The sequence below is a fragment of the Mizuhopecten yessoensis genome, unplaced genomic scaffold (assembly GCF_002113885.1).
Source record: "Mizuhopecten yessoensis strain PY_sf001 unplaced genomic scaffold, ASM211388v2 scaffold9985, whole genome shotgun sequence".
NCBI lineage: Eukaryota > Metazoa > Mollusca > Bivalvia > Pectinida > Pectinidae > Mizuhopecten > Mizuhopecten yessoensis.
Window position 1 is genome coordinate 1,023,592 of NW_018408321.1, and position 24,596 is coordinate 1,048,187.

Consider the following 24,596-nt stretch of genomic DNA (forward strand, 5'->3'; position numbering starts at 1 on the left):
ACAACCAAAACATTGTATATACCTGTGTTTCTTTGTGTTGTGGTTCAATTTTAATACCGAAATATTATATAGAATGGATCGAAAGACATACCTGTTCATGGCAAATACCCATGTAAATCGCATGTAAACATTCCCGCCCTGCGCTTTTGGTAAATATAATGGTAAATGGCTAATTTGGATGTAAGGGAGGTAACTGTCGATAAATACGTCTCTAGCTCACACTAAGTGTGCTTGATTTATATGTTATATATAAATAATAACTTTGTATTGAGATGTGCTATGTTTCTTTATAGATCGAGTAATGTTAAAACACACAGTAAAAGGGTTCAGATTGAAAAATCAACCCTATGTGGTTATTGTAGCAAAAATAAAGAAAAAATGCACCCGTTAACCTTTGACCTAAATTTTTTAGCCTTATTTCAGCATTTAAAAGGCGACAGCCGGTCTGAATGATCCACCTAGATATCATACAAGACATTGGTGGTAAAAGTTTTGCATTAACAAATTTTGCCAACAGAACCATTTTCCAGGCCTCTTTTCTGAGATCTGAGGCAGACTATCATAAGCTCGAGGTCATTACGATTTTCGCTGTTGAGGAAGTTTCGCTCTGTCGATTAAATCGTGTTTACAAATGAAGTCTACTTACTCTGTGAAAATAATGTTTTGTAAAATATCAAGATACCTATAAAACGCATGTGTGAATGCACATGAGAACGGCATACCATGCGATATATGTACCTGACATGTAATTATAAACATACTGTGAGTTAGCGGACTGTGGAATGATGTCCAAAGTGTACATGACTGAGGGTAATTTGGTTCCATTAAAGAACAATAAATTGATAATTTTGATATCATATTTTTGATTTATTTCCATCATTTTTGTTATATGTAAACAGGGACAACTGTCATTGTGTAAATGTCACCCCTCTGCAAAAAGTTCCGATTTTTTTCAAGGAAGATAACTCTTACCCGGATCGAAGTGATTGTAAAATGTAAAATAAATTAATTATAAAGCCATTGTGTATATTTTGTTCAATTTCCCATTCTATATGTATAGATCTTTGTGTCCTGTTGGCTTTTAGCTTGTAGATAATCACTTTTATCCGTTCAAATTCAATAAAAAACACTTTGTGTAACATGTGTTACATATTTTGCGATAAATAAAATATTTGTAGGGTTAATTAGAAATGCTTCTTTTCATTTTATTATTGTTGTTATTGTTCCGAACAATGTCACACCCAAAAAAACCCCGGAAAATATTAAAATTGACGAAAATTCAATTTTTTGGTATTTTTTCCAAAAAAGTCCCCTAACTATCGGAGTGTTTAGATTTTCATAAAATCAACTCTACATAGTTGCATAACCATTATATGAAAGTTTCAACGAATTTCGCTGGTTAATTACGAAAGTGTGGAGCCACCTTAAAGAAAATGCATCAATAGCTCATTGAAAATTAAGAACGATTATGATGTAATGAAATTACAAAAAAAAATAAAAAAAAAATAGCACACATTTTTATATGACGGAAAACCTCTAAACACACAGTATCCGCTACATATGACGTCAATGTCAGGGAGGTCAAACGTCTTGACTTCAAGATACCCTTTATCAAATCTGAATATAGCGCAGATTCTTGCTAAGCTTTGTAGTCGACCACTTAAACAAATCATTAGCTAGACTCACTTTGTCATATGTTGGACGCTATATATCAGCATTGTGACCATCATTGCTTTTAGTCTCTCATATGTAACAAAGTTCGTGTTTTGTCAAGAAAACAACAAGGGAAATGTTAAAAATCCATAACTCGAACTCAAAATCAATAAACTAGGACAAACAATAAACAAAGGAAAGATTTTCATTGGGAGCATAGATAGTCATATCATTCTGATACGTTCTTCAAATACACAATTTCAGCCATTACTTGTGAAATGCTTTCATCATTCCACTTTACTATATGTCTTTATATACATAATACGAGGACGATTCATTTCGGACAAAATATTTTTACAATGATGAATAGTAAATTGAAATCTTGATTTAAGTGACTAAGTACCTATACCACACGGCGTTTGACACTTTCTGGTAAAATCAGATACTGAAAAGTCATATTTTGTGGATTGTGTGTGTTGGGAATACCTTTATGTCATATCAATATACCTAAACATATTTCGCACGACCAACGTCTGAACTAATCTAATCCTATTTGATATTTGATACAAGTTTTCCCACTGCTTATATCACACAGTCACGAACCCAGACTTTACATTTACATGAACCCTACAAGCTGTATGTTACGGTAATTGACAGTTAATGGTCGTCACCTTCTCAGTATAGTTTGGTTATTAGGTGGTCACTGCTGATACACTGAAGGTAAAATGTCAAGATACCAAATGACAAATCCGTAGTAATTATAAAATAAGTTATGAAGGTTAAATGAGATATTAGTAGTCCTTGATTTTCTTGTTATTAACAGAAAAAAACCCATTATTACTATAACTAAATGTGAAAGGTAAGGATTGGGCAAACATTGTATCTCACAATAAAAACAAATGGACTGGAAGTCGTATACAGTATGCCAATTAGAATACAAGTGCAAAGAGATACTGTAAATCACCAAATTCGAAACTGAGACTAGTAATCATGTCTGTCTGACTTTAAAGGGTTTCCTGGTGCAATTTTCCGAAAATGTTTTAATGAATACATTGTGTAAGTCCCAACTATTTTATATAGTGTGTTGACATGGTTGTTTATTTTTTTACTTTCTTTCTTTTACCAGAATAACGAAGAGTCCAATAATGAAAATAAAGAATATAAACGGAAACGACGAAGGAGGTCTGAGAGGAGGAAACAGGTGCTGTTTGATCTACACCAGTTTGCCCAGAAATCATTTACCTTTCAATGTTTTTATAGTCCATGTATTTATTTTGTTTTTCACTCTTACCCCTCTGTGGTGATACAATGGTGTACTTGTTTTAATTTGTTTTACACAAGACATTTTCATGACCAGAAGTCACTATATCAACACTGATCGCATTCCCGTTTAAAAGATTAAAATTGCTCAAAAAGGGATTTCTAAGCAAAACAATTGTATTAACATTGCACACATTTCATCAAGTCTTATATTGACTAGTAGATATTAAAGAACAAAACTTATAGAAAAACTAATATAACATAGAGCTGAACCCTGTCTGTGTACGGTCCTGGTGCGGTTTGGGTACGTTAATGTAAATAAATAAGTTAATTGTATTTAAATGGCTGTAAATGTAGGTGTTGTTGGTGTGTAATAAAGGCAGTAGATATTCATCACTCCGGGGTAGGGTATGGTATAATAGCAGTCTGTGTTACAGTCAGGTCACAAATAAGTTAAGTATTGCCCCACTGCGTTCAGAACCACAACTTACCACTAATGGTTTTATTTGTTTTCGCAAGGACTGGTTAAATATTAAACAATGAATTATCAAGGTACCTAAACCATGCTCGTGTTAATTGACGAATTGAAACTCTGCTAATTGATTTAGTAAACAACATTTAATTTCTCGTATTTCCCTTGATACTACGTGGATGAGAGCTGAAACGATTTATTCATATTTACCCCGTTTGATATGTATTCCTGTCTTAAACTTAATATACTTGTACTCAATCGCTAATGAAGTTATATTCACTGGTCTGCATTATTTATTTCCATGATGCTTATACACAATACAATACAATTTTTGATTTGCATATTACATATATATTTTTATTTCATTATACACTCATTTGTCAGCTAATACAAGAATGCACAGATACATATTTTGCACTATATATGAACCCTATATGTATCCATGATTATAAACTAAAATAAGTCATTATCTTAATGTCCAGTCGCTTTGCGCTATATAAGTCATACCATATTATTTATCTTAACAAACGTTTCGAATAAAAAAGATACGATATTATGATTACTTATTAAATATTATGGCTTTACTGTACTCTATATTAATAAAAAAAATGTTGTCTTTCTCTCTCTCTGCTATACTGCTATCCGTGCACTAGTCATCGAACGGGTCCGAGGAGAATCGGAACGAGGATTTTCCTGAGAAGCACACAATTGACGTAGAGGAATTGAGGAAGAGGGTAAGTTGTTTCTCTTCTGAGATAATATCAGTACGAGAAGGAATTGGTATATCTATCCATTGGTATATCTATGAATATACGAGTTAAGAGTGTCTCTTTGGTGTTTTGGTGTCTCTTTGGTGTTTTGACGTCGCCTTGGTTCCTTGGTGTTTTTTTTTATACTTATCGACTTTTGGTTATATAACCGTGTATTTGTAATATTCACAGTTAAAAGACAATGAAATTTTATCCGTTGTATCGATCCTTGTACATTTAACCGCAAATTACTGGACTCGAATTCCATCATTTTAAAAATAATCTATTGATTTGCCATTTTCTCCGTCAACTGTAAGTTCAAATCTGGACTACAACCTATGCATATGTTATAAAGGTATTCTCAGACTACGTGTGCTCGACGGGCATTCTGACCGTTAGCTGCGATACATGTTTGTAGTTAAACATTTAAGTACGGCTATTTGAACAGAGGCATCAATTATAAAGGGTCTTTTATGTACCAATTTGTGTAGAAAGCTATTCAAAATAAAGGATTTAAGATTCATAATACACACGAAACTATTAAAGCAAACCCATAAAATTAAATGTTTGTAATATATACAAATACCTTTCCTGTGAGTAAGATCAGGTTTGGAAATTTATAAACTCTAACATTGTAGCTTAAAGTCATACCTTAACCCTAACACTGAAGCCTTGAGTGATACCAAAACCCTAATACTGAAACATTAAGTCATACCCAAACCCTAACACTGAAACCTAAAGTCATAACTAAACCCTAACACTGAAACCTAAAGTCATAACTAAACTCTAACACTGAAACCTAAAGTCATACCTTAACCATAACACTGAAGCCGACTAAAGTCATACTCAAACCCTAACACTGAAGCCTTGAGTGATACCAAAACCCTAACACTGAAACATTAAGTCATACCCAAACCCTAACACTGAAACCTAAAGTCATAACTAAACCCTAACACTGAAACCTGAAGTCATACCTTAACCGTAACACTGAAGCCGACTAAAGTCATACCCGAACCCTAACACTGAAGCATTGAGTGATACCAAAACCCTAATACTGAAACATTAAGTCATACCCAAACCCTAACACTGAAACCTAAAGTCATAACTAAACCCTAACACTGAAACCTGAAGTCATACCTTAACCGTAACACTGAAGCCGACTAAAGTCATACCTTAACCCTAACACTGAAACCTGAAGTCATACCCAAACCCTAACACTGAAACCTGAAGTCATACCGAAACCCTAACACTGTAACCTTAAGTCATACCCAAACCCTAACACTGAAACCTAAAGTCATACCCAAACCCTAACACTGAAACCTAAAGTCATAACTAAACCCTAACACTGAAACCTAAAGTCATACCTTAACCGTAACACTGAAACCTAAAGTCATACCTAAACTCTAACACTGAAACCTAAAGTCATACCCAAACCCTAACCCTGAAACCTGAAGTCATACCCAAACCCTAACACTGAAACCTTGAGTCATACCTAAACCCATACCACAGAAACCTAAAGTCATACCTAAACTCTAACACTGAAACCTAAAACCTAAACCCTACACAAACCCTAACATGTAGACCTACAATCATATACAAACCCTAACATTTAGACCTACAATCATACACAAACCCTAACATTTAGACCTACAATCATACACAAACCCTAACATTCAGACCTCCAATCATACACAAACCCTTACATTTAGACCTACAACCATACACAAACCCTGACATGTAGACCTACAATCATACACAAACCCTAACATTTAGACCTACAATCATACACAAACCCTAACATTTAGACCTACAATCATACACAAACCCTAACATGTATACCTACAATCATACACAAATCCTGACATGTAGACCTACAATCATACACACACCCTTACATTTAGACCTACAATCATACACAAACCCTAACATGTAGACCTACAATCATACACAAACCCTAACATGTAGACCTACAATCATACACAAACCCTAATATTTAGACCTATAATCATACACAAACCCTAACATGTAGACCTACAATCATACACAAACCCTGACATGTAGACCTACAATCATACACAAACCCTTACAGTTAGACCTACAATCATACACGAACCCTGACATGTAGACCTACAAGCATACACAAACCCTAACATTTAGACCTACATTCATACACAAATCCTAACATTTAGACCTACAATCACACACAAACCCTGACATTTAGACCTACAATCATACACAAACCCTGACATGTAGACCTACAATCATACACAAACCCTGACATGTAGACCTACAATCATACACATACCCTGACATTTGAAGAGGAATTAGACAGGATCGTTTAAGTCCTAATATAGTTAATATCTGTGTTGACGATCTTCCTGATTTCGTCATTAATTATCTTTTAGAGTAAGTCAGTTTACTCAGTAATCAGCTTTTGCTCTCTTGCTTTTTAAAATATATATAGAGGTATTGTACGGAATCAAATCTTCAATTACAATAAACAAAAATATATATTGTTTTACAAGTTAATGGAATGAACAATGACTATACACATGCTTAAACCTTAACTCTGGCCCTTAACAATAATTATGTTATACCTAATAATCAGATGAACATGATGTCCATCTGATTATTGAGTATTACATAATTATTGTTAAGTGCCAGAGTTAAGGTTTAATCGAACAAAAGACTTTAGGTATTGTTCAAAATCAATAAATACTCTCGAGATTCTGAATGGAAAAAATGAAATATTATACATTCTCCATTTGCCTGAAGCAGTGAGCTAGTCACTATTCGGTTTTATCTTTCATTAAATTAAAATCCTGTTGTTGTTTTCCTAAAATATCGTTAACCAATAAATCATTTAATCCTGATGTCAAACCAAACTTTTACTAAACACTATCTTATACGACAATGACGAGTAAAGCTGGTACACTTCAGTACGCGATGCTGCAAAAACCCTTAACTCATTGATTTTGAAGTTACTTTAATAATCAACACATCTTTTTAGATTCATTATTCTCTAAGCAGATACATCCTTTTTTAATAAAAAGTAAAGACATGCATATCGTCCAGAATCTTCCTTAAACACTAAACAGTAACATTCGTAGATACCACTTTAGACTACAGAATGATGGGAAAAGGTTTATAGCAGCATTACAATACTCGAAGATTTTTTCAATAAATATGGGAATGAATAAAGTGAAAAGAAATTAACGATTACATATCACACTCTGACAGTATCTCTGTAATTCTTTCCTCTAACAATCGGAATATATAAAACCATAAAATAATGATAGCATACCAGACTGACAATTTGACGGCCATTCTGTCATCTGACTGTCTATACTTTAGCCTTGCCTATTCATACACCAGTCACTTGAACTTAGTAGGGCTGCCTTGTAATTGCTATAAGCCATTTTTATAGACATTTCTTGCCATTTTTATGCTGTTCGATACTTATATTTATCATTTTTGAAATCTGTTCATCTCATAAAAAAATAAATTACACTTACTATTATTCAGCATTTAGTGGTATCCAACGTAACAATTATGACGTCATAATAATGATGACGTCAACAATCTGTCAATGGCATGCATAGCCTATATGAATGCAAAACTGAATTTGGTAGGATTATATAGTGGCAATGCCATACGATGGTAAATATACTTCAATGAAGAAGGTGTTACAAGCACACATACATATATATGTCGTATTAATATTACACTAGGTAGTTTTCTAATGTTCCTTTGTTAGGTTTTATGTTGTTTGATAACACATGTATACGATTATGTATCAGATCTCCGAAGATCCGGAACAAGGCACAGACAACAATGGCCCCCAAGAGGAAAAATCAGCCATTGCTAGGCTCCGGCGGCGGGAGAAAAGGGTGAGCATACCCTTTAAACAAAAACAAAAGAATCAGTCTACCCCTCTAAGACAGTCGGCCGTTACACAGGACCTTTTATACGATAAAAATGAAATATATTTCTGTCCATTTAAGTCAGGTATTAGGAATAATAGAGTCCGTGTTAATAGACAGTCTGTGTTCATATAAACGATGAGCATCATAATACGCTAGTTATTGATGAGTTTCTATATGGATGTATGCATATTTTATGATCTATTTTCTGTCCTGTAGTGATATAAATGTAAATTCTGATTCTGACTAGTGTCACGGTCAGGTGTTTAAGGCGCCACGAACTTCAAGGATAATTCTCAGCTTTAAGACAATATTCAGCGTTAGGGTAACTCAAAGTGGGCTACTACATAAATTCATTATTTTAAATTCAAATTATTTTCAAGTACCTTAGATCATTTAGGACTTAGGCCATGCACCATTTGCCAAGGCCGAGTCAGTGAGGACACACACGTTAGCATTAACGTAGGTAAGAGGTCGGCTGTCACCAACAGGACTTTTAAATTGCCTTTAAGCATGTACTTGGTGTATAACACTGTACATTGTATATATATACATTGTAGTACCATGTTTAAATAGCTCTACACTTAACCCAGTACTGTAATCGTTACTTGATATAATACGTATAATCGTCAGGCCTGTCTGGACGTTCCGTAAGCACCTTATTCGGTATTAACATATGAATGGATATTGCTAACTGTTACGACTCAAATAGAGAGAGAGTTGTAATACTCTTTTCACCTGACTGAATAACTGTGTCGAGAATCGAAAAAGATATCTTATTGGAGCCTTAACATAGAAATGCATATAGTTAAATGCTGCGACCCGAAGAGAAAGTTTCACATGACTGAATAAGCATACGATAATTTGAAAATGATATATCAACAGTCCCGCTAGTCTCTGGGGCCAGTCTCTGGGAAACAAATGAGAAATATAACGATATTAGTCAACTTGTAATATAAAAGTTAGAAATCATACAATTTGTTTTTATGGCAGACGAGTCGTGCGTTCGACACCTTGTCAGAATGTCGGAAGATGTTCCGCCAAGAGATGGCGCTGCTAGGAAAGGAGGTAGAGCAGTTCCGAACCATATGTCAAAACCAGGTAAGTAGACGGGGAGGGTGGTAAAGGTTTTCTGTATGTAATAAACTTGCCAATGAATTCATTTTTATTAAGAAGAAACTCGTGTGACAGGGGTCTATACTTACACCGTAACTATTTATTATCAGCTAAAACTTGACTACTAGGCCCATATTCACGAAACCGTTTTCATGCTCAAACTCAGATTTAGTGCACAATTCCGTTTTTTTGTTCCGGTGATGAATTATTTAAAATTATCTTTTTATCAGTTATTTGGGAAACAAATTGAGGGACTTAATGCTGAATACCGTTTTCAATGTTTAACTTGACTTTTTATAAAAAAAAAATAGCGAGTAACAAGTTTGATCATACAGAAACCATATTTGAGCATGATAACAGTTTTATGGTGAAAGTCTCAAAAGTAGTTCACATATGACTAAGATGATGATCACGTGTCGTTTATAGTATATATATTTTCTCTCTGAAATCGAACGCGAAACATGCTCACTCGGTCATATTTTGACTTTGAACTCATGTACGCGAGTTTATACACTTTAAACAGTACAAAGCAACTAAATGCAGATTGTCCTATGTTTAAAGCTAGAAGTAGTTAGACAAATTCTTGTTAATTAAAATAAACCAGTCAAACAAGATGTTAATCGACTCAGTTTAACGCTTAACCTGCAGTATTGTTATTTCCTTTTTCCCCAAAAGTGGAATGTTCTACAATTGGTTTTTTGGATCCTTACATTATTTTCTTCACTCTTGAACAATCAATTAATGAACCCGCCATATATAGGTTGTATAAGATTGGTTAGTATGGTGTAGTTAAGTCGTAGACGTGCTTGATGTAGCTAAACAATACAGGACCTGAGCTATTCATGTGATACCTGGGAAATTGAACATTGAAAATAATTATAAATCTTAATTACCATGTATACCCTAAGTTAGAATGTAAGAATGTATCAAAAATGACAATGACAATGAAATTAAAAAAAAAAAAAAAAATAAATAAAAATGAATGCATCTGTATAATATGGTATTAAGTCTGGGATAATCATACAGTAGTACAGTACATACTCTATTCATAAGATATGAGATGCAATAGGATTAGCAATCACCGAGCTTTGAATTCCTACATTCACAAATAGACAATAGGTTAACTCTTCGGTCAGAGCTTTACGGCGAAAATGAATAAATGCTTTATATTTTGTAATAAATTGAACATCGTTGAGTTCAAACCCCTCAACTCCAACACCGTCTATCAGTCTGAGGAAGGTTGTAGGAGCCTTCATAGAAAGCATGTCCAGTGATCAAAGATGCTTAAAGATTGCCCTAGATTTCCTACACAACATCGGGAACAAACATTAAAAAGTTTCTGATGAAGTTAGACCTTAGATGTTATGAATACTTTATAATGTTTCCTCAGACAGATATCTGATTACCTAGAGGACTCCAAAATCAATACCCAAGATTTGATTGTCCACGAAACGGTAAAACATTTCCAAATCACATCAAAAGAGTCTTTGCATTATTCACTATTATACAGTATAATACATAGCTGTAGCACACCTGATGTTAATCATCGACTTTGATGTTGAGGTCGACAGTTATAGTCCTGAATTATTTACCGCTGTTGCTATGCACTTACCAGACTGTTAGATACCAGCGGTCGCTTATTGCGTTTGGAAGGACATTATCAGTTATGGGACAATAATAACACGGTTCTACTTCTGGGAGTAAGCTTTCGAAATAGGGTACGATCGCCTTTTGAAGACATTTTCAATCGATGTGATAAAACTGAGTATTCGGAGAAACTTTGGTTAGATATCAAGGTGGAAGTCAAAAGAAAAAATCTGTTCAAAAAGTTTGAGTGGTGATTTTAGGGGACATACGATTTCAATAACAGTACTAATAGTAACACAAATAAGGATAGGTGAAGATCATGGACATCTAATATACATTTTCTTTCAAGTAAAGGGTACCACTGCGTCAGTTATAAACGTGAAGAAGAGTTCGATTAAGAGTGTTATCTTTCTTTTTAATTTTACTCCCTTCTCTATAGAAGAAGAAACAAAAGGAGTTTATTTCTAGTTAAGAGTAGCTTCCCCTGTTAATTCATGTTATATTTCAATACTCATTGTTCGATAGGCTTTGCAGTCAATAAATTGGAAACTTGTTTTTATGCATTTAATTTATATTTCCATTTTCATAGATACAAATTTCGAACAACTATAATTCTATTAAAAGCTTCGCAACATATCATTTTTATGGAATAATTCTTTTGAAAAAAGTTGTTGAAAAATGATAATAATATGATAAAGCTTGCTGGCTTTCTTTATCATAATTCAATAAAAAATGTCAAATTTAGTATAAATAAAAGTGTGCAAGCCATTATTTTATTGCTTATTTATATTTTACTTATCTTTATGGATAAAAAAAGTGCTTACTACCGCCATTTCATGTTATTAATAAGCGAAACAGATAACGTTCTAAAGTAGGTTATTTTCCCATTTGTTTTAACTTTTGTGACATAACAATCCGCAAAAATATTCAAGATTAGAAGATAAAACCGTTGCGGTTAATATAAAACCAAATTTGCAATAAAAAAGCCGGTTCTGTCGGAACGTCATCAAATCCTTTTTAGATACGATGTATTCCCTAAATTAATGTAGCGAATTACTTTTGTACAAAAATAGATTTAACGTACATAACTTTACTTAAATACTATAGACACGTAATTTCGTAAATTGTTTACTAAATTATTACTTTGTATACATGGTTGAAAAAAGGTAACGGTCGTTTGAATAATATTTCATAAAACCGGAAGCTTTCGAAAGCCTTCAATACTATTGAGAATGAGAAACGCGTTTTTCTCCAAATAACCTTTAAACCAACATGCTAGATAAGACTTTCATACAAAAATATATAACTATAAATCAATATATTGAGAGATAACATTTCAGACTCTGACAATCTGGATGTCATTCTGTCCCCTGACGGTCCTAAGATTATAATTCAGACTTATCGATTCATTAAACAGCAGTGTTGTTTTTAGATTGTATATACCTGCATTCTTTCGGGCAGTGTTATTGATAAATTTCACATGACAGTGACTCCAAAGTGCTATCATTTGTCTTGTACAATAGCAATTCCGGGCATTGCAACGTTTTATATTGTGCACAACAGTAACTTCGGACAGTGCCTTTTAATAATGTAAATAACTGAGGTTTCAAGCCACAGTACTTTTTTTTATTCTGTAAACAAATGTGATTTCGGGCATTGCTATTTTTATACTGTATGCAAACAGAAATGTTCGATATTTTAAGATTTTATGTCTATTTTGTTAATGATGATTGATGAATTCTTATAGTCCAAAAAGTGTATAATATTTAATTATCACCCAATGAAATCGACTAAAGCAAGATTCAATCCTTATATTTCACACAACGCGTTTTTTTCAATAATTGGAACTTGTGAAATCTATTCTGATTGTTTGTCCAGTGTCCTGGAGCTTGTGCAAGGTCACGTATTGACGTAATTTAAATAATTTGAAGGACTATCATGCAACATGATTGTGTACGTTGATAGCTCAATACAGCCAAGTTATGTAGAAACAAAACACAAAACCATATTTTAAATGTCATATCTAAATTTTACTGGTGAATTCCTAAGATATCAAATTAAAAAAGAAATCGAGTCTACGGCAGCCATCTTTTTATAAGCTTGAAGTGGAGAGCCCCTTAATGTTGAGGTTCTACATCTTCTGGAATGTGAAGCTGCAGTTATTGAATGCCGAATTACACAGGAAAACAGACGTGACTTGAAAGGACGAAACATTTAATATGACATTTGACTGTTCGACTGTATTTCATTATAAAACCTGCAGGACCACATGGATCTACAACAGGAGTTCGTTACAAATGTTGAAATACACATATGATATACTGATATGGGTCACAGTACACATACACATACATGTATACACATATGATATACTGATATGGGTCACAGTACACATAAACATACATTTATACACATATGATATACTGATATGGGTCGCAGCAGACATAAACATATATTTATACACATATGATATACTGATATGGGTCACAGTACACATACACCTACATGTATACACATATGATATACTGATATGGGTCGCAGCAGACATAAACATACATTTATACACATATGATATACTGATATGGGTCACAGTACAAATACACATACATGTATACACATATGATATACTGATATGGGTCACAGCAAAGAAAAACATACATGTATACACATATGATATACTGATATGGGTCGCAGCACACATAAACATACATTTATACGCATATGATATACTGATATGGGTCACAGCAAAGAAAAACATACATTTATACACATATGATACACTGATATGGGTCACAGCACACATACACATACATGTATACACATATGATATACTGATATTGGTCTCAGTACACATAAACATACATTTATACACATATGATATACTGATATGGGTCGCAGCACACATAAATGTATGTTTATGTGTACTGTTACCCATATCAGTATATCAGATGTGTATAAATGTATGTTTTTCTGTGCTGTGACCCATATCAGTGTATCATATGTGTATACATGTATGTGTACTTTGACTCATATCAGTATATCATATGTGCATAAATGTATGTTTATGTGTGCTGTGACTGATATACTGATATGGGTCAAAGTACACATACACATACATGTATACACATATGATATACTGATATGGGTCAAAGTACACATACATGTATACACATATGATATACTGATATGGGTCGCAGCACACATAAACATACACTTATACACATATGATATACTGATATGGGTCATAGCACACATAAACATCCATTTATACACATATAATATGCTGATATGGGTCACATCACACATAAACATCCATTTATACACATATGATATACTGATATGGGTCACAGCACACATAAACATACTACATTTATATGTTTGTTTATGTGTGCTGTGACCCATATCAGTTATAGCATGATATGTGTATTTCAGACATTTGTAACGAACCCCTGTGAATCAATGTTTTCGGTTTGTACCGTGGGTTGCCTACTTTCACAAGGCAGAACGGGTAGCTGGAGGGATAATTTTTAGGGCAGTACAAGACTTGTCACTACTGCTAGCAACCATGAGCTGATAATATTTCGTTCATTGATCGTTTTTGGTTGTTTGAACGATTTCTTGTGTTGCTTAAATAAAAATGTGAAATCTCAAGTGTTATCTTTGTTTGAACATGTCAATAGTTATCTCCTTTTGCAAAATCATACGCACAGGCAATGTTAATCTGGTCAAATTCATCGGCAAATGAAACAGGTTACATTTGATAGTTGCATTGAGTCCAACTTGAGCAGGAATTGAAATATAAAGAAATATTCTTTGGTCATAATTAAGGCTTACCTATTCATTAAACATATTTAGAATTGAGGAGTGTTCGCCTGCATTTAGTAGAGTCATAAAGCATATTTAATTATTTATTGTTTTAAGTAAATTATTATCAAATATCATTTCGTAAATATATCTGAAACATAACGTCGGAATTAAATTGCGTCCAATAAAATGACCAAAAAAGTTAGGCATCTTTACAGAAACAGTCTTCAAACTTAAAAGAGTTATACCATGACACCCAGAGAATCTGCACCACTGTGATGGTATGTTTCGTGATGATGTAAACTATAATATTTCAATTTCTACTTAAGTTGGACTCAATGCATGCAACTACCAAATGTAACCTGTTTCATTTGCCGATGAATTTGACCAGATTAATATTGCCGGTGCGTATGATTTTGCGAAGGGAGATAACAAATATTTCACATTTCTATTGAAGCAACTCAAACAACCAAAAACGATAAATCAGCAAAACATTTTTAGCTCACGGTTGCTAGCGGTTATGACAAGTCATGTACTGCCCTAGAAATTCTCCCTCCAGCTACCAATTCTGTCTTGTGTAAGTAGGCCTAACGTAGATCCACAGGGGTTCGGTACAAATGGCTGAAATACACATATCATACTATAACTGATATGGATCACAGCACACATAATGTATGTTTATGTGTGCTGTGACCCCTATCAATATAGCATTGTGTATAAATGTATGTTTATGTGGCCGAGCCTGTGCACCGCGTCTAGACAGTATTCTTCTGCGATGACGCATCAGAAAATTTGATATCTTATGAATTTATCAATAAAAATTAAATATGACATTTAAAATATGGGTTCGTGTTTTGTTTCTACATAATTTGGCTGTATTGAACTATCAACGTACACATTCATGTTGTATGATGGTCCTTCATTGACGGACTATATTTTTTACATTACGTCAATACAAAAACTTGCACAAGCTCCAGAACATGGGACAAACGATCAGAATGGACTTAACAATTTCCAATTACTGAAAAAAACACGTTGACTGAAATATAAGGCTTGAATCTTGCTTTGGTCTATTTAATGGGGTTAAATTTGTTTCAAGCCCAACTCAATTCATCACCTCATTAAATCGACCAAAGCAAGATTCAATCCTTAAATGAACACGTACATAGTGGTCAACCTGTTGTTAGAAACTAAGAGAAACGCATTTCAAGGACAACTTGACTATCAAGCAACAACGTATACCAATGATATTATATATATGATATATATTTCACAAAATCCATATAGATCACTCTATATGACAGCAGAATAAACAGACGAGGCAAAACAAATACCCAGCAATCTAGTCAGTCAAGAGTAATGTGGTTCGGTCGATACCCCCTTATTCCCTTGGGAGATCCTACAGTGTGGGTGTTCAGACTTACAATAACAGTAATTAGTGTCTAGTATGGTCATTCGTTGCATAAAACAACATTCAATGGTTTGTCTGTGACTCATGTCTCTGATTAGGTTAATTCACTTGAAATAAATGATACTTGTATTCAGAAAACACTAGAAATCACTTACAACAAATCGGAAAACTTAAGCGGAAACAAAAATATCTCAAAGCTAAACGAAAAGATAATGAAAAGAGTAAAAGTTTGTGACCACAGGGAAATTATTCCAGACTACCAGGTGTAACTAATAACAGATTACCAATCACGATTGGAGCGACCATAGAATAAATAGGTTATAAAAGCTACTCTAATTTTTATAAAGCTATAATGATGAATTTTATGAGAGTGAAATGTAGCATGTTGATAAACTGGTAAATACAAAATTCAGACTTGTCTGAGAAAGAAAATAAACAATAGAACTTAAGTACAAAACTATCTTCTAAACGTACAAAGATTACATTGAAGACTTGTCTGTATATAAAGCAGTCATTTGAACTGAGGAAGAACCCAGTGGTGTATCATCTGCCTCATATGATATTGTACATTCTTATGGGATTGTTGTTTTCGGTAATGTACATATTGCCATCAAATTGATTTATTAAAAAGGGCAAATAACATTAAAAGTATAGTTTATGACGTCACAACATCTACTTCAAATAAACAGTCTGAAGAATCTCCAAGAAGAGATGAAAGTACTAAAGGCACGTTGTTGAGAAGTTGTCTTTTTATAATATTTCTTCGTCCGTAAGGATCATTTTTCTGCTTTTATAATATATATATATACCACAGTATCGACACACAATGACAAAATGGAATCTCATAGTAGTTCATACCAATATTTTTTTAAATGAAGAATTGTGCTAACGCTTTACAAAATACCGCACAAATCATGTTTTTAACGATTAATTAGCACACCTTCACTCATATAACTTACCTTTTTATACTCAGAATAAATTATCTATGTATACATTTGACGGTTCCTGTTGTGTCCCTTTCACCAGATATCTGTTTCACTTCGATTAACGTATTTAGATGTAGTTGTTTCTGATGGATTTACTGTTCATTACAACAGATTTCCAAGTACAAGCTACTGGTGTTAGAGCAGAAAGACAGACATCAGAACCAGAGAGAGGAGAGGGACGGCGACACATCCGAACACAGCAGGTACGAACAAATTACCTGGTAGAGCAACTAGGATAGCATATTCCAGAAAAAATAGTTTTGTTACATCATGTTATCCCTTGTTGAATAGCACAGCAGCAATCGTTGCTGTAGCACGTTACGTTCACATACATTCAAAATGTCTAAAAAATTACTGATGACATCATAAAGAAATCCCTTATGTTTGTGGTTCAAGTTTCCCGATGTAATTTGACGTCTTTCCGGTTCCATATTTGTCTTCCGAGTTTTGACTTGAAAATTGTGTGTGCTATACCTATAACCTCACGTCAGTCCAACTCCTACGGGGCTCCGTTTCAATTAAGAATACGTTACTGTTGTATCTTTATGATGGATCAGCGATATCACCAAATTGAACTGCTGACATTACCTTCTTATCGAATCCGTATAAATCCCCAATGGCCGCTCAACAGATAAATGACCAATACTCATGGATCATGAGGAATATTGCGTAGTATTAAAATGTATTATGGCTATGTCACCAATTCAGTTTTATATCACCATACAAGTTGGGTTATATATTTATACAGTGAATAGGATAATATCTGAAATTTGTCACCAAATTGAACTGCCGACATTACCTACTCATCAAATTCGTATAAATCCCCAATGGCTGTTCCACAGTCAGCTATAGAACTGAGGGGACAAATGACCAATACTCAAGCATCACGAGGAGTATTGCGTAGTATTAAAATGTATTATGGTTTTATCACCTATTCAGGTTTATATCACCATAAAAGTTCGGTTGTTTAGTGAAAAGGTGATATCACCATGATAACCTAATATATCAAGAGTTGGTGAACGGAACCCCATACACTTCATTGTTTTATCAATTTCACCATTTTTTTGGCAACATAACTATATAAGAAATACTCAGACCATATTTACCTGAAAGGAATATTATTTTCTGTTCAGGGCCATTGATCCAATCTCAAGATAACTGTATCTAGGATATCTCTGATCGCTCTACTTCTCTTGCATTTTGAAGAATTATGTACAATATTCCTCCAGTTTATGTTTCGATTTTTTTCTTGGAACATATGACTTGTTGGTGTTAGTAACATGTTTTGTTCCTTGTAGTCTGTCCAGGACGGTGTCCGCCGAGTCTGGAGACCGGGCCTGGGAGGACATGCTGTCCCTTCTACAGGTCGACATGGATTTTCTCAGTCGGAAACAGGCAGTCCTGGACAAGGAACAACAGATGTTGGACAAGGAGGAGTCCCTAGCACAACGGCAGAAAGATCTAGAGGAGTATGAAAAGGAGGTAGGTGGATTAGTCCTCGTCACATCGATAGAAACTAGAGTACATCCTAGAGGACATCGATAGAAACATCGATAGAAACTAGAGTACATCGAAGCGAATTACTTTGACCTCACTTAATCATTGTTTACACGATACAATGTGTTGGCCCTTGCAGGTTAAGAGAAAAAATAGACCTGCTTTATTTTACTGCATGGTTAATCGTATGAGGCGACTAATGTGTGTGGCCCTGCAGAATCGGAGGGTTTTCCTTTGCTAAGTGGACAGTGGATACCAGGATTGACTCGCTGACCCCATTGCTGCAACTCTTGGGACCCGTCTCTTTTGTCTGCTACGTTTTATTTCTTTTCGGCGTCGTCTGCATCGGCGCCAGTCTTTATTTGACCTTAGTTATTGTGAGGATGTGACACACTGAACAGAACAAACGGTTTGCTGATATATAATTACATGTTGATTATTACTCCATCAGCAGACACACCTTTTGCATAAATCAATGTGATGTTTCTTGATTAAAACTCGAGCACGTCATCGACTAGATGACGTCAACGTTTTCAAATCTCCTCAGGACACAAAGACGTTCACATGACCTTTTATTGAATTGCAAACTACGTATTTCAGCACCAAGCACTCGGAGGGGGCTTAACGTAGACACGAATGTAACTTGCTCCGCGAGTGTTGCCTTAACCGAGATGTTTACGTAATTTAGTGGAATATTTGACTTTGGGTTTCCAGGCGACAGTAGGTGTTTCGCTCATAGTATTGATGTAAATATAATTTTGACGTATGAACATCATATGGTAACAAATCTGTTAATCAATAAAACATGTTTCTCTCGCTATTTCCCACCAGATCAACGAGATAGAACGGATGTTGGACAGACGACAGAACTTGTCTAATAAGCGCCAGAGGGACCTAGCTTGTCTGGATGACGTACGTTTTAAACCAGTAAAAGTATTCTTGTAAAACATGTCATGTGCTAGAAAATGACAAGGTTAAATTGAAAACAAGGTTGTTGACAGACTCAGTGTCAACATTCCACTTTTGCTCTATTGACGTATTACTAGTAAAAGAACATTTCTCTTTAAATCATTATAATCATTTGAGAGTTTTAATATCATACCATGTCATATCTAAGAAAAAACGATATACCACAACGTCATCATACACAATATGCTATAGAGTACCATTACAAATACTAGTAGGTTTTAGCTTTACTATATACCACTGGGTCAAAACACAAAATCGTAACGCATTTTCGATTGACGAGTAACATATTAAACCGCCAACGATTTTAACGGCCCTTATGCTTTTGAATCTCATTAATATCGACACATTAGTTTTAGACATATGAAGTCATGAATAAAAAATACTACCGAGTTAGGATCCCTACATCATCCCGCCAAACATTTTTTCGGTATGACTATAATTATGTCCGAAAAGAAACACCCATACCTTGTGGGTTTTTTTCTAAAAAAAGAAATTGAATTGGAACGTTTCTCATTTGAGAGAGCAAGGCTTTACTGAGTACACTTATTTGTCTACACACAGGAGCTTCTGGTTCTGAAGAGCGATATCAACACAGCCAAAGACGAGTTGGAGAACAAAGGAATCGACACAGAGGTGGCTTCTGAGCGGGCCAGACACAACTGGTACGTACATTTGATGTGCGTTTTTGTATCCTTTTATCTAGATAAGCTGACGTAGTCTCTGAACGAAAAGTGGAAGAAATACTCTATAAAAATGCTACTTCATGCCGTGTTATTTTAGACTGCACACAGTCGTGATTTAAGTGTTAATTTCTGTACTACACACAGCTCATTTCAAGTAGTTATTTCATATACTGTTTCAAGCTGAGACTTAGGGTAGAGCTATATATATATATAGGGTAGAGCTATGGGTCAAAGGTTAGAGCTATATATATATAGGGTAGAGTTATATATATATAGTACACAACAAATTACTTGTAGAAAATTATATCCAACATTGTTGAAGACGCGGACTAATTTTATCATAAAAATATTACCGTTGTAAAAAAAAAACGCCAAAAAACTTGGGATACAGTATTGTAAACAAGAATTACCCCGTATACAGTATTAGATTGTTCTGAACTAAAAGGATAGTTTTGTTTTTACTGGAATGAACACAACTGGTTCGATGTCTTAAGACTCCTGTGCTTATCAATTCCGTCAAGAACTTTTAGGGACATTTTATAGGCCAAAATGTACAAAATTATCATGGTGCAAGCGGTATTCCTAAAAAATTAAAAACGAAACAAAACAAAAAAACGTGAAAGTCTCTGATAATCTCCACATATTATGGTTAATGTTTTGTATTTGTGGATAGTAAATGCTGTGCGAAAGTGTGAGTATGGATATTCTCGAAAATTTCGTTTGTTATTTTTCAACATTCACTTGTATCAGTGTCAATTATCTCAAAAATATGTATCTTCCACAGACGTGTTGAAGAAGTACCCCAAATGAATGTCAAGTTTTGTCATGCTTTTATAGGAATTATCTTATTGAATCCCATTTCCACAGTACATATGTATCTATTTTATTTTGTGCACAATGTAGTTTCAATTTAATTTTAAATCAATTCACGTTTGTCGTTTTCCCCATTGTAAATATGTTACTTTTAAGAGATTTATTTATCTTTGTTATCCATATATATAATTGTAATACCTATATAAATTTGCACCTATGAATTGTAAAATGATTCATTCCATTACTTTGCTTATTCTTTTCGCAAACTGCTTTCTAGATACCTTCCCTAAATGTCGATAAATCTTTCAAATATAGTACATTCTCTCATGTTGGCAATGCTCAATCCAAGTTTACAGGTGAGTTAAAAAAATATGGGCAAAAAGTTCCCAATTTCAATGGATTGTCCCTTTTAGACAATATGTTTTCAGTACCTATGGATTGTCACCAAACGGTTGCATGTATGCAATAAACTACGGCCCGGTCCAAATTAAGTGTTTGGCTGTATATTTATATTTCAAAGTCAACATCAAAATGATTGGAAATTTGCTGATAGGGCAATTCCTCGACCACGATTATGATTAGTTGATATTTTCTAGACATGCAATGTATACCAGTGGACAACTCCAATAATTTGCTTGTGGTTCGTAAGTACTCGACCAATATTTACTCGTTTTACAATAGACTGATGTACGACTGTATGTGTATGTAAACATTATCCAAAGTGACCTTGCTTAATATACTAAACTCTAAATTTCTCAAAAATTTCTGAGGCGTTCTTAAAACATGTAATATTGTTGTGCCGTTAGATTAGTACCTGCATCATTCGATAACGTGATTTTTTTTTCTAATTCGAAAAATCATGGTCGTTTAGAATCTATTTAAGTATATTGTTACCAAGTGAATGCATGCTCATTGTTGTTGGTTGTCTTCCAGGGACATTGTACGGAAGAACCTGTTCGAAAAGCAAACATTTCTGGAGAACACGGTACAGAAGTACCGGACCGATCTGGCCACGGCTCAGTCCAACATTACCAGCAAAGACATCCTCCTGGTCAAACAACAGCAAGAGGTACCCTAAAATAATCTGGGCAATGGTTTAGTGAGCAAAACACTATAAAGCTATTTTCAATATCTAATACTCTGAAGTATACCTGCGCAGTATATGCAAGAATCAATGGGGTTTTGAAGCACCAAAAAAGACCTAAAGCCTTTTGGGCAATGTTTGATAATACACAAAACACTATGAAATAGTTTACAGCATCTCAAACTTTTGAATTTTGAGAAGCGTTTTACAATACTGTAGATATTAGTCTCCAAACAGATCTAATTTTTAATACAAGCAAATTTAAAGCCAAGTTACGAGAATGTTCCTTTCAGTAAAGGCACTGTCTCTAGATTCTCTTCCTGAAAGTCTTCCAGACAGCATTTTTAACACAAGAAAAGCAGCAGTTACAAAGAGCTAGCAGTTCAGACAAAAACGACATCAATAGATATATCATTTCAGTATAATTTAATATAAAATAAACAAATATAGTGAAGCAGCACTATGTAAGGCATAACAATAGGAACAAGTTTATAATAAAATATAAAAGGTTCTCCTTGTTTAAAGGTTTGTAATGTTTTTAGATGAACATTAGTCCACATCAGTACTACACTGTAAATGGCATACAATCGCTGAGCCAACTCACATCAATACAGAAGTATTTCGGGAATAGTTAAATGAATGAATATGCTACAAAGTTTACGTAATCCAGTATCTTCATTTATTTTATAATAAAGGTACAAAATTATATATAAATCATTGTCTTATTTGAATAATGTCATCACTATGGCCGCAACTTGAGGATGAAACAAATTTGTTTAACGTCCTATATACCTCAACTCTAAACAATTTATTTTTCAGATTGCTGATTTAAAGGATGAGGTAGACAAAAAAACTGTTAAAATGCACCAGTTAGAAACACAGTTGACGTTTACACTGGAAGAAGCCAGATGTTTAGAGAAAAAATTCCATCAAATGTTACTTCAGAGTGAGTCTTCTCTCATCTTAAACAATAACCTCCTTGAGCCGAGTCCATCAACAACTCCACAAAAACGTTTGTTAAAGCGAGAATCATCAAGGTCACTGCTACACCGCGAGTCTCATTCTCCAAGTTCAACAGATCGACATCGATCGGAGGACACAAAGGCTACCAACTCTAACAGAGTGGTGCGACATCACCCAGACTCTACTCAAAATAACTTCGAATCTGAACAGGATGCCAGGTCTGCAATTCTGAGCGGCAAAAGTGCGTCATGTGTTGTTATGTAGTATAACGAGGAGTTAGTAAAATTCCTCTTGCATCACTTCTTGACGAATTGCCAAATGTTCTATAACTTTATCTTAAAACCAAGTTTATATTTGATGACTATTTCAAGACAAAAGTGCCTAATATAGGTAGCTACCAGCACATTGTTAATATTTTGTTTTAGGCATTATATTTATATTTATATTATATTCTATTAAAGCTACAGCACAGTGAGACTGAGTGAGAAAGTGAGAGAGGAAATAAAAGGTGTATGAAAATAAAGAAATTATGAATGAAAAGTACAGATGAAAATCATGGAGTCATTATTCAGCTGGGAGGAAAATGATCCGTTTGAATACTGTTTTATACAATGGACGACAAACACCTGGATGTATGTAGCTATTGCTTGTTTAGATCAGATCTTGTGACAGGGTAACGATGCTTACGACAAACACCTGGATGTATGTAGCTATTGCTTGTTTAGATGAGATCTTGTGACAGAGTAACGATGCTTTGAAAGGTGGACTGATCTAGACCAAAGTTGAGAAGGTGTTTGGCGTTTTCTAGTAATCCCACAGCATCCTCCGACAAGTAGGCCTGAAAAAATGAAGAAATTATTGATATCAATGATAATATATCATACCAATAATATGCAAATCAAATATAATTCAATTTGAATGTAATGTGATATATTCTTCAATATCAGTAATTTTTTTAACCACAGATTAAATTTTTTTAAATTAAATTGACAGAAAGTTAGTCTTTCCCGACTGTTTTCTTTCTTTTAAAAATACTAAATGCCCGTAACAAGGATAAGATATCACATATATTCTGTAACTTAATCTGACAATATCAACGGGGACTAATCACATTTTTTTTTTTAAATATTTGCCATGTGCTGTAAAACAAGTGAGCGATTCAGTCATGTTAACAGTATATAACAAATGTCCATATTTGGTAATGGATAAGTTAGTGACACAGTATATTATCAACCATGCTAACCTTGATATGGTCCTGATGTAAATGTTTGGCCAGCAGCAGGCAGCCGAGTGCACAGGATGGCATTTCCAGCTTCTGGTAATGTCTGGACAAGGACAACAAGTCGATGTCTATCAACACTGGGCAACTGTGAATAAATTGATATACAGTTACTGTGGGTACAATGATTTAGGGTTACTGTGGGTACAATGATTTAGGGNACAATGATTTAGGGTTACTGTGGGTACAATGATTTAGTGTTACCGTGGGTACAATGATTTAGTGTTACTGTGGGCACAATGATTTAGGGTTACTGTGGGTACAATGATTTAGGGTTACTGTGGGTACAATAATTAAGGGTCACTGTGGGAACAATGATTAAGTGTTAATGTGGGTACAATGATTTA

General features: G+C 34.3%; 2 protein-coding genes across 3 annotated transcripts in view; one reads left to right on the forward strand and one right to left on the reverse strand.

Annotated features, from left to right (window-relative positions):
- Window positions 1-23,245, forward strand: part of LOC110459180 (probable serine/threonine-protein kinase kinX) — a 32,143-nt gene extending 8,898 nt beyond the window's left edge. Inside the window, exons 2-11 of the mRNA XM_021511317.1 lie at window positions 2,780-2,854; window positions 4,039-4,119; window positions 7,935-8,024; window positions 9,051-9,158; window positions 17,073-17,164; window positions 18,260-18,443; window positions 19,290-19,370; window positions 19,989-20,089; window positions 21,857-21,992; window positions 22,827-23,245. Of these exons, the coding sequence (XP_021366992.1) occupies window positions 2,780-2,854; window positions 4,039-4,119; window positions 7,935-8,024; window positions 9,051-9,158; window positions 17,073-17,164; window positions 18,260-18,443; window positions 19,290-19,370; window positions 19,989-20,089; window positions 21,857-21,992; window positions 22,827-23,234 (1,356 nt within the window). The 3' untranslated portion in view covers window positions 23,235-23,245. The remainder of the gene's footprint in view (window positions 1-2,779; window positions 2,855-4,038; window positions 4,120-7,934; window positions 8,025-9,050; window positions 9,159-17,072; window positions 17,165-18,259; window positions 18,444-19,289; window positions 19,371-19,988; window positions 20,090-21,856; window positions 21,993-22,826) is intronic.
- Window positions 23,246-23,671: 426 nt separating this feature from the next.
- The window catches only part of LOC110459179 (kinetochore-associated protein 1-like), a 51,935-nt gene continuing 51,010 nt past the window's right edge, over window positions 23,672-24,596 (reverse strand). For both annotated transcript variants that reach the window (XM_021511315.1, XM_021511316.1), the window contains exons 59-60: window positions 24,214-24,337; window positions 23,672-23,808 (exon numbers count right to left, since the gene is read on the reverse strand). In XM_021511315.1, coding sequence (XP_021366990.1) covers window positions 23,692-23,808; window positions 24,214-24,337 — 241 coding nt within the window. In that variant the 3' untranslated portion in view covers window positions 23,672-23,691. The remainder of the gene's footprint in view (window positions 23,809-24,213; window positions 24,338-24,596) is intronic.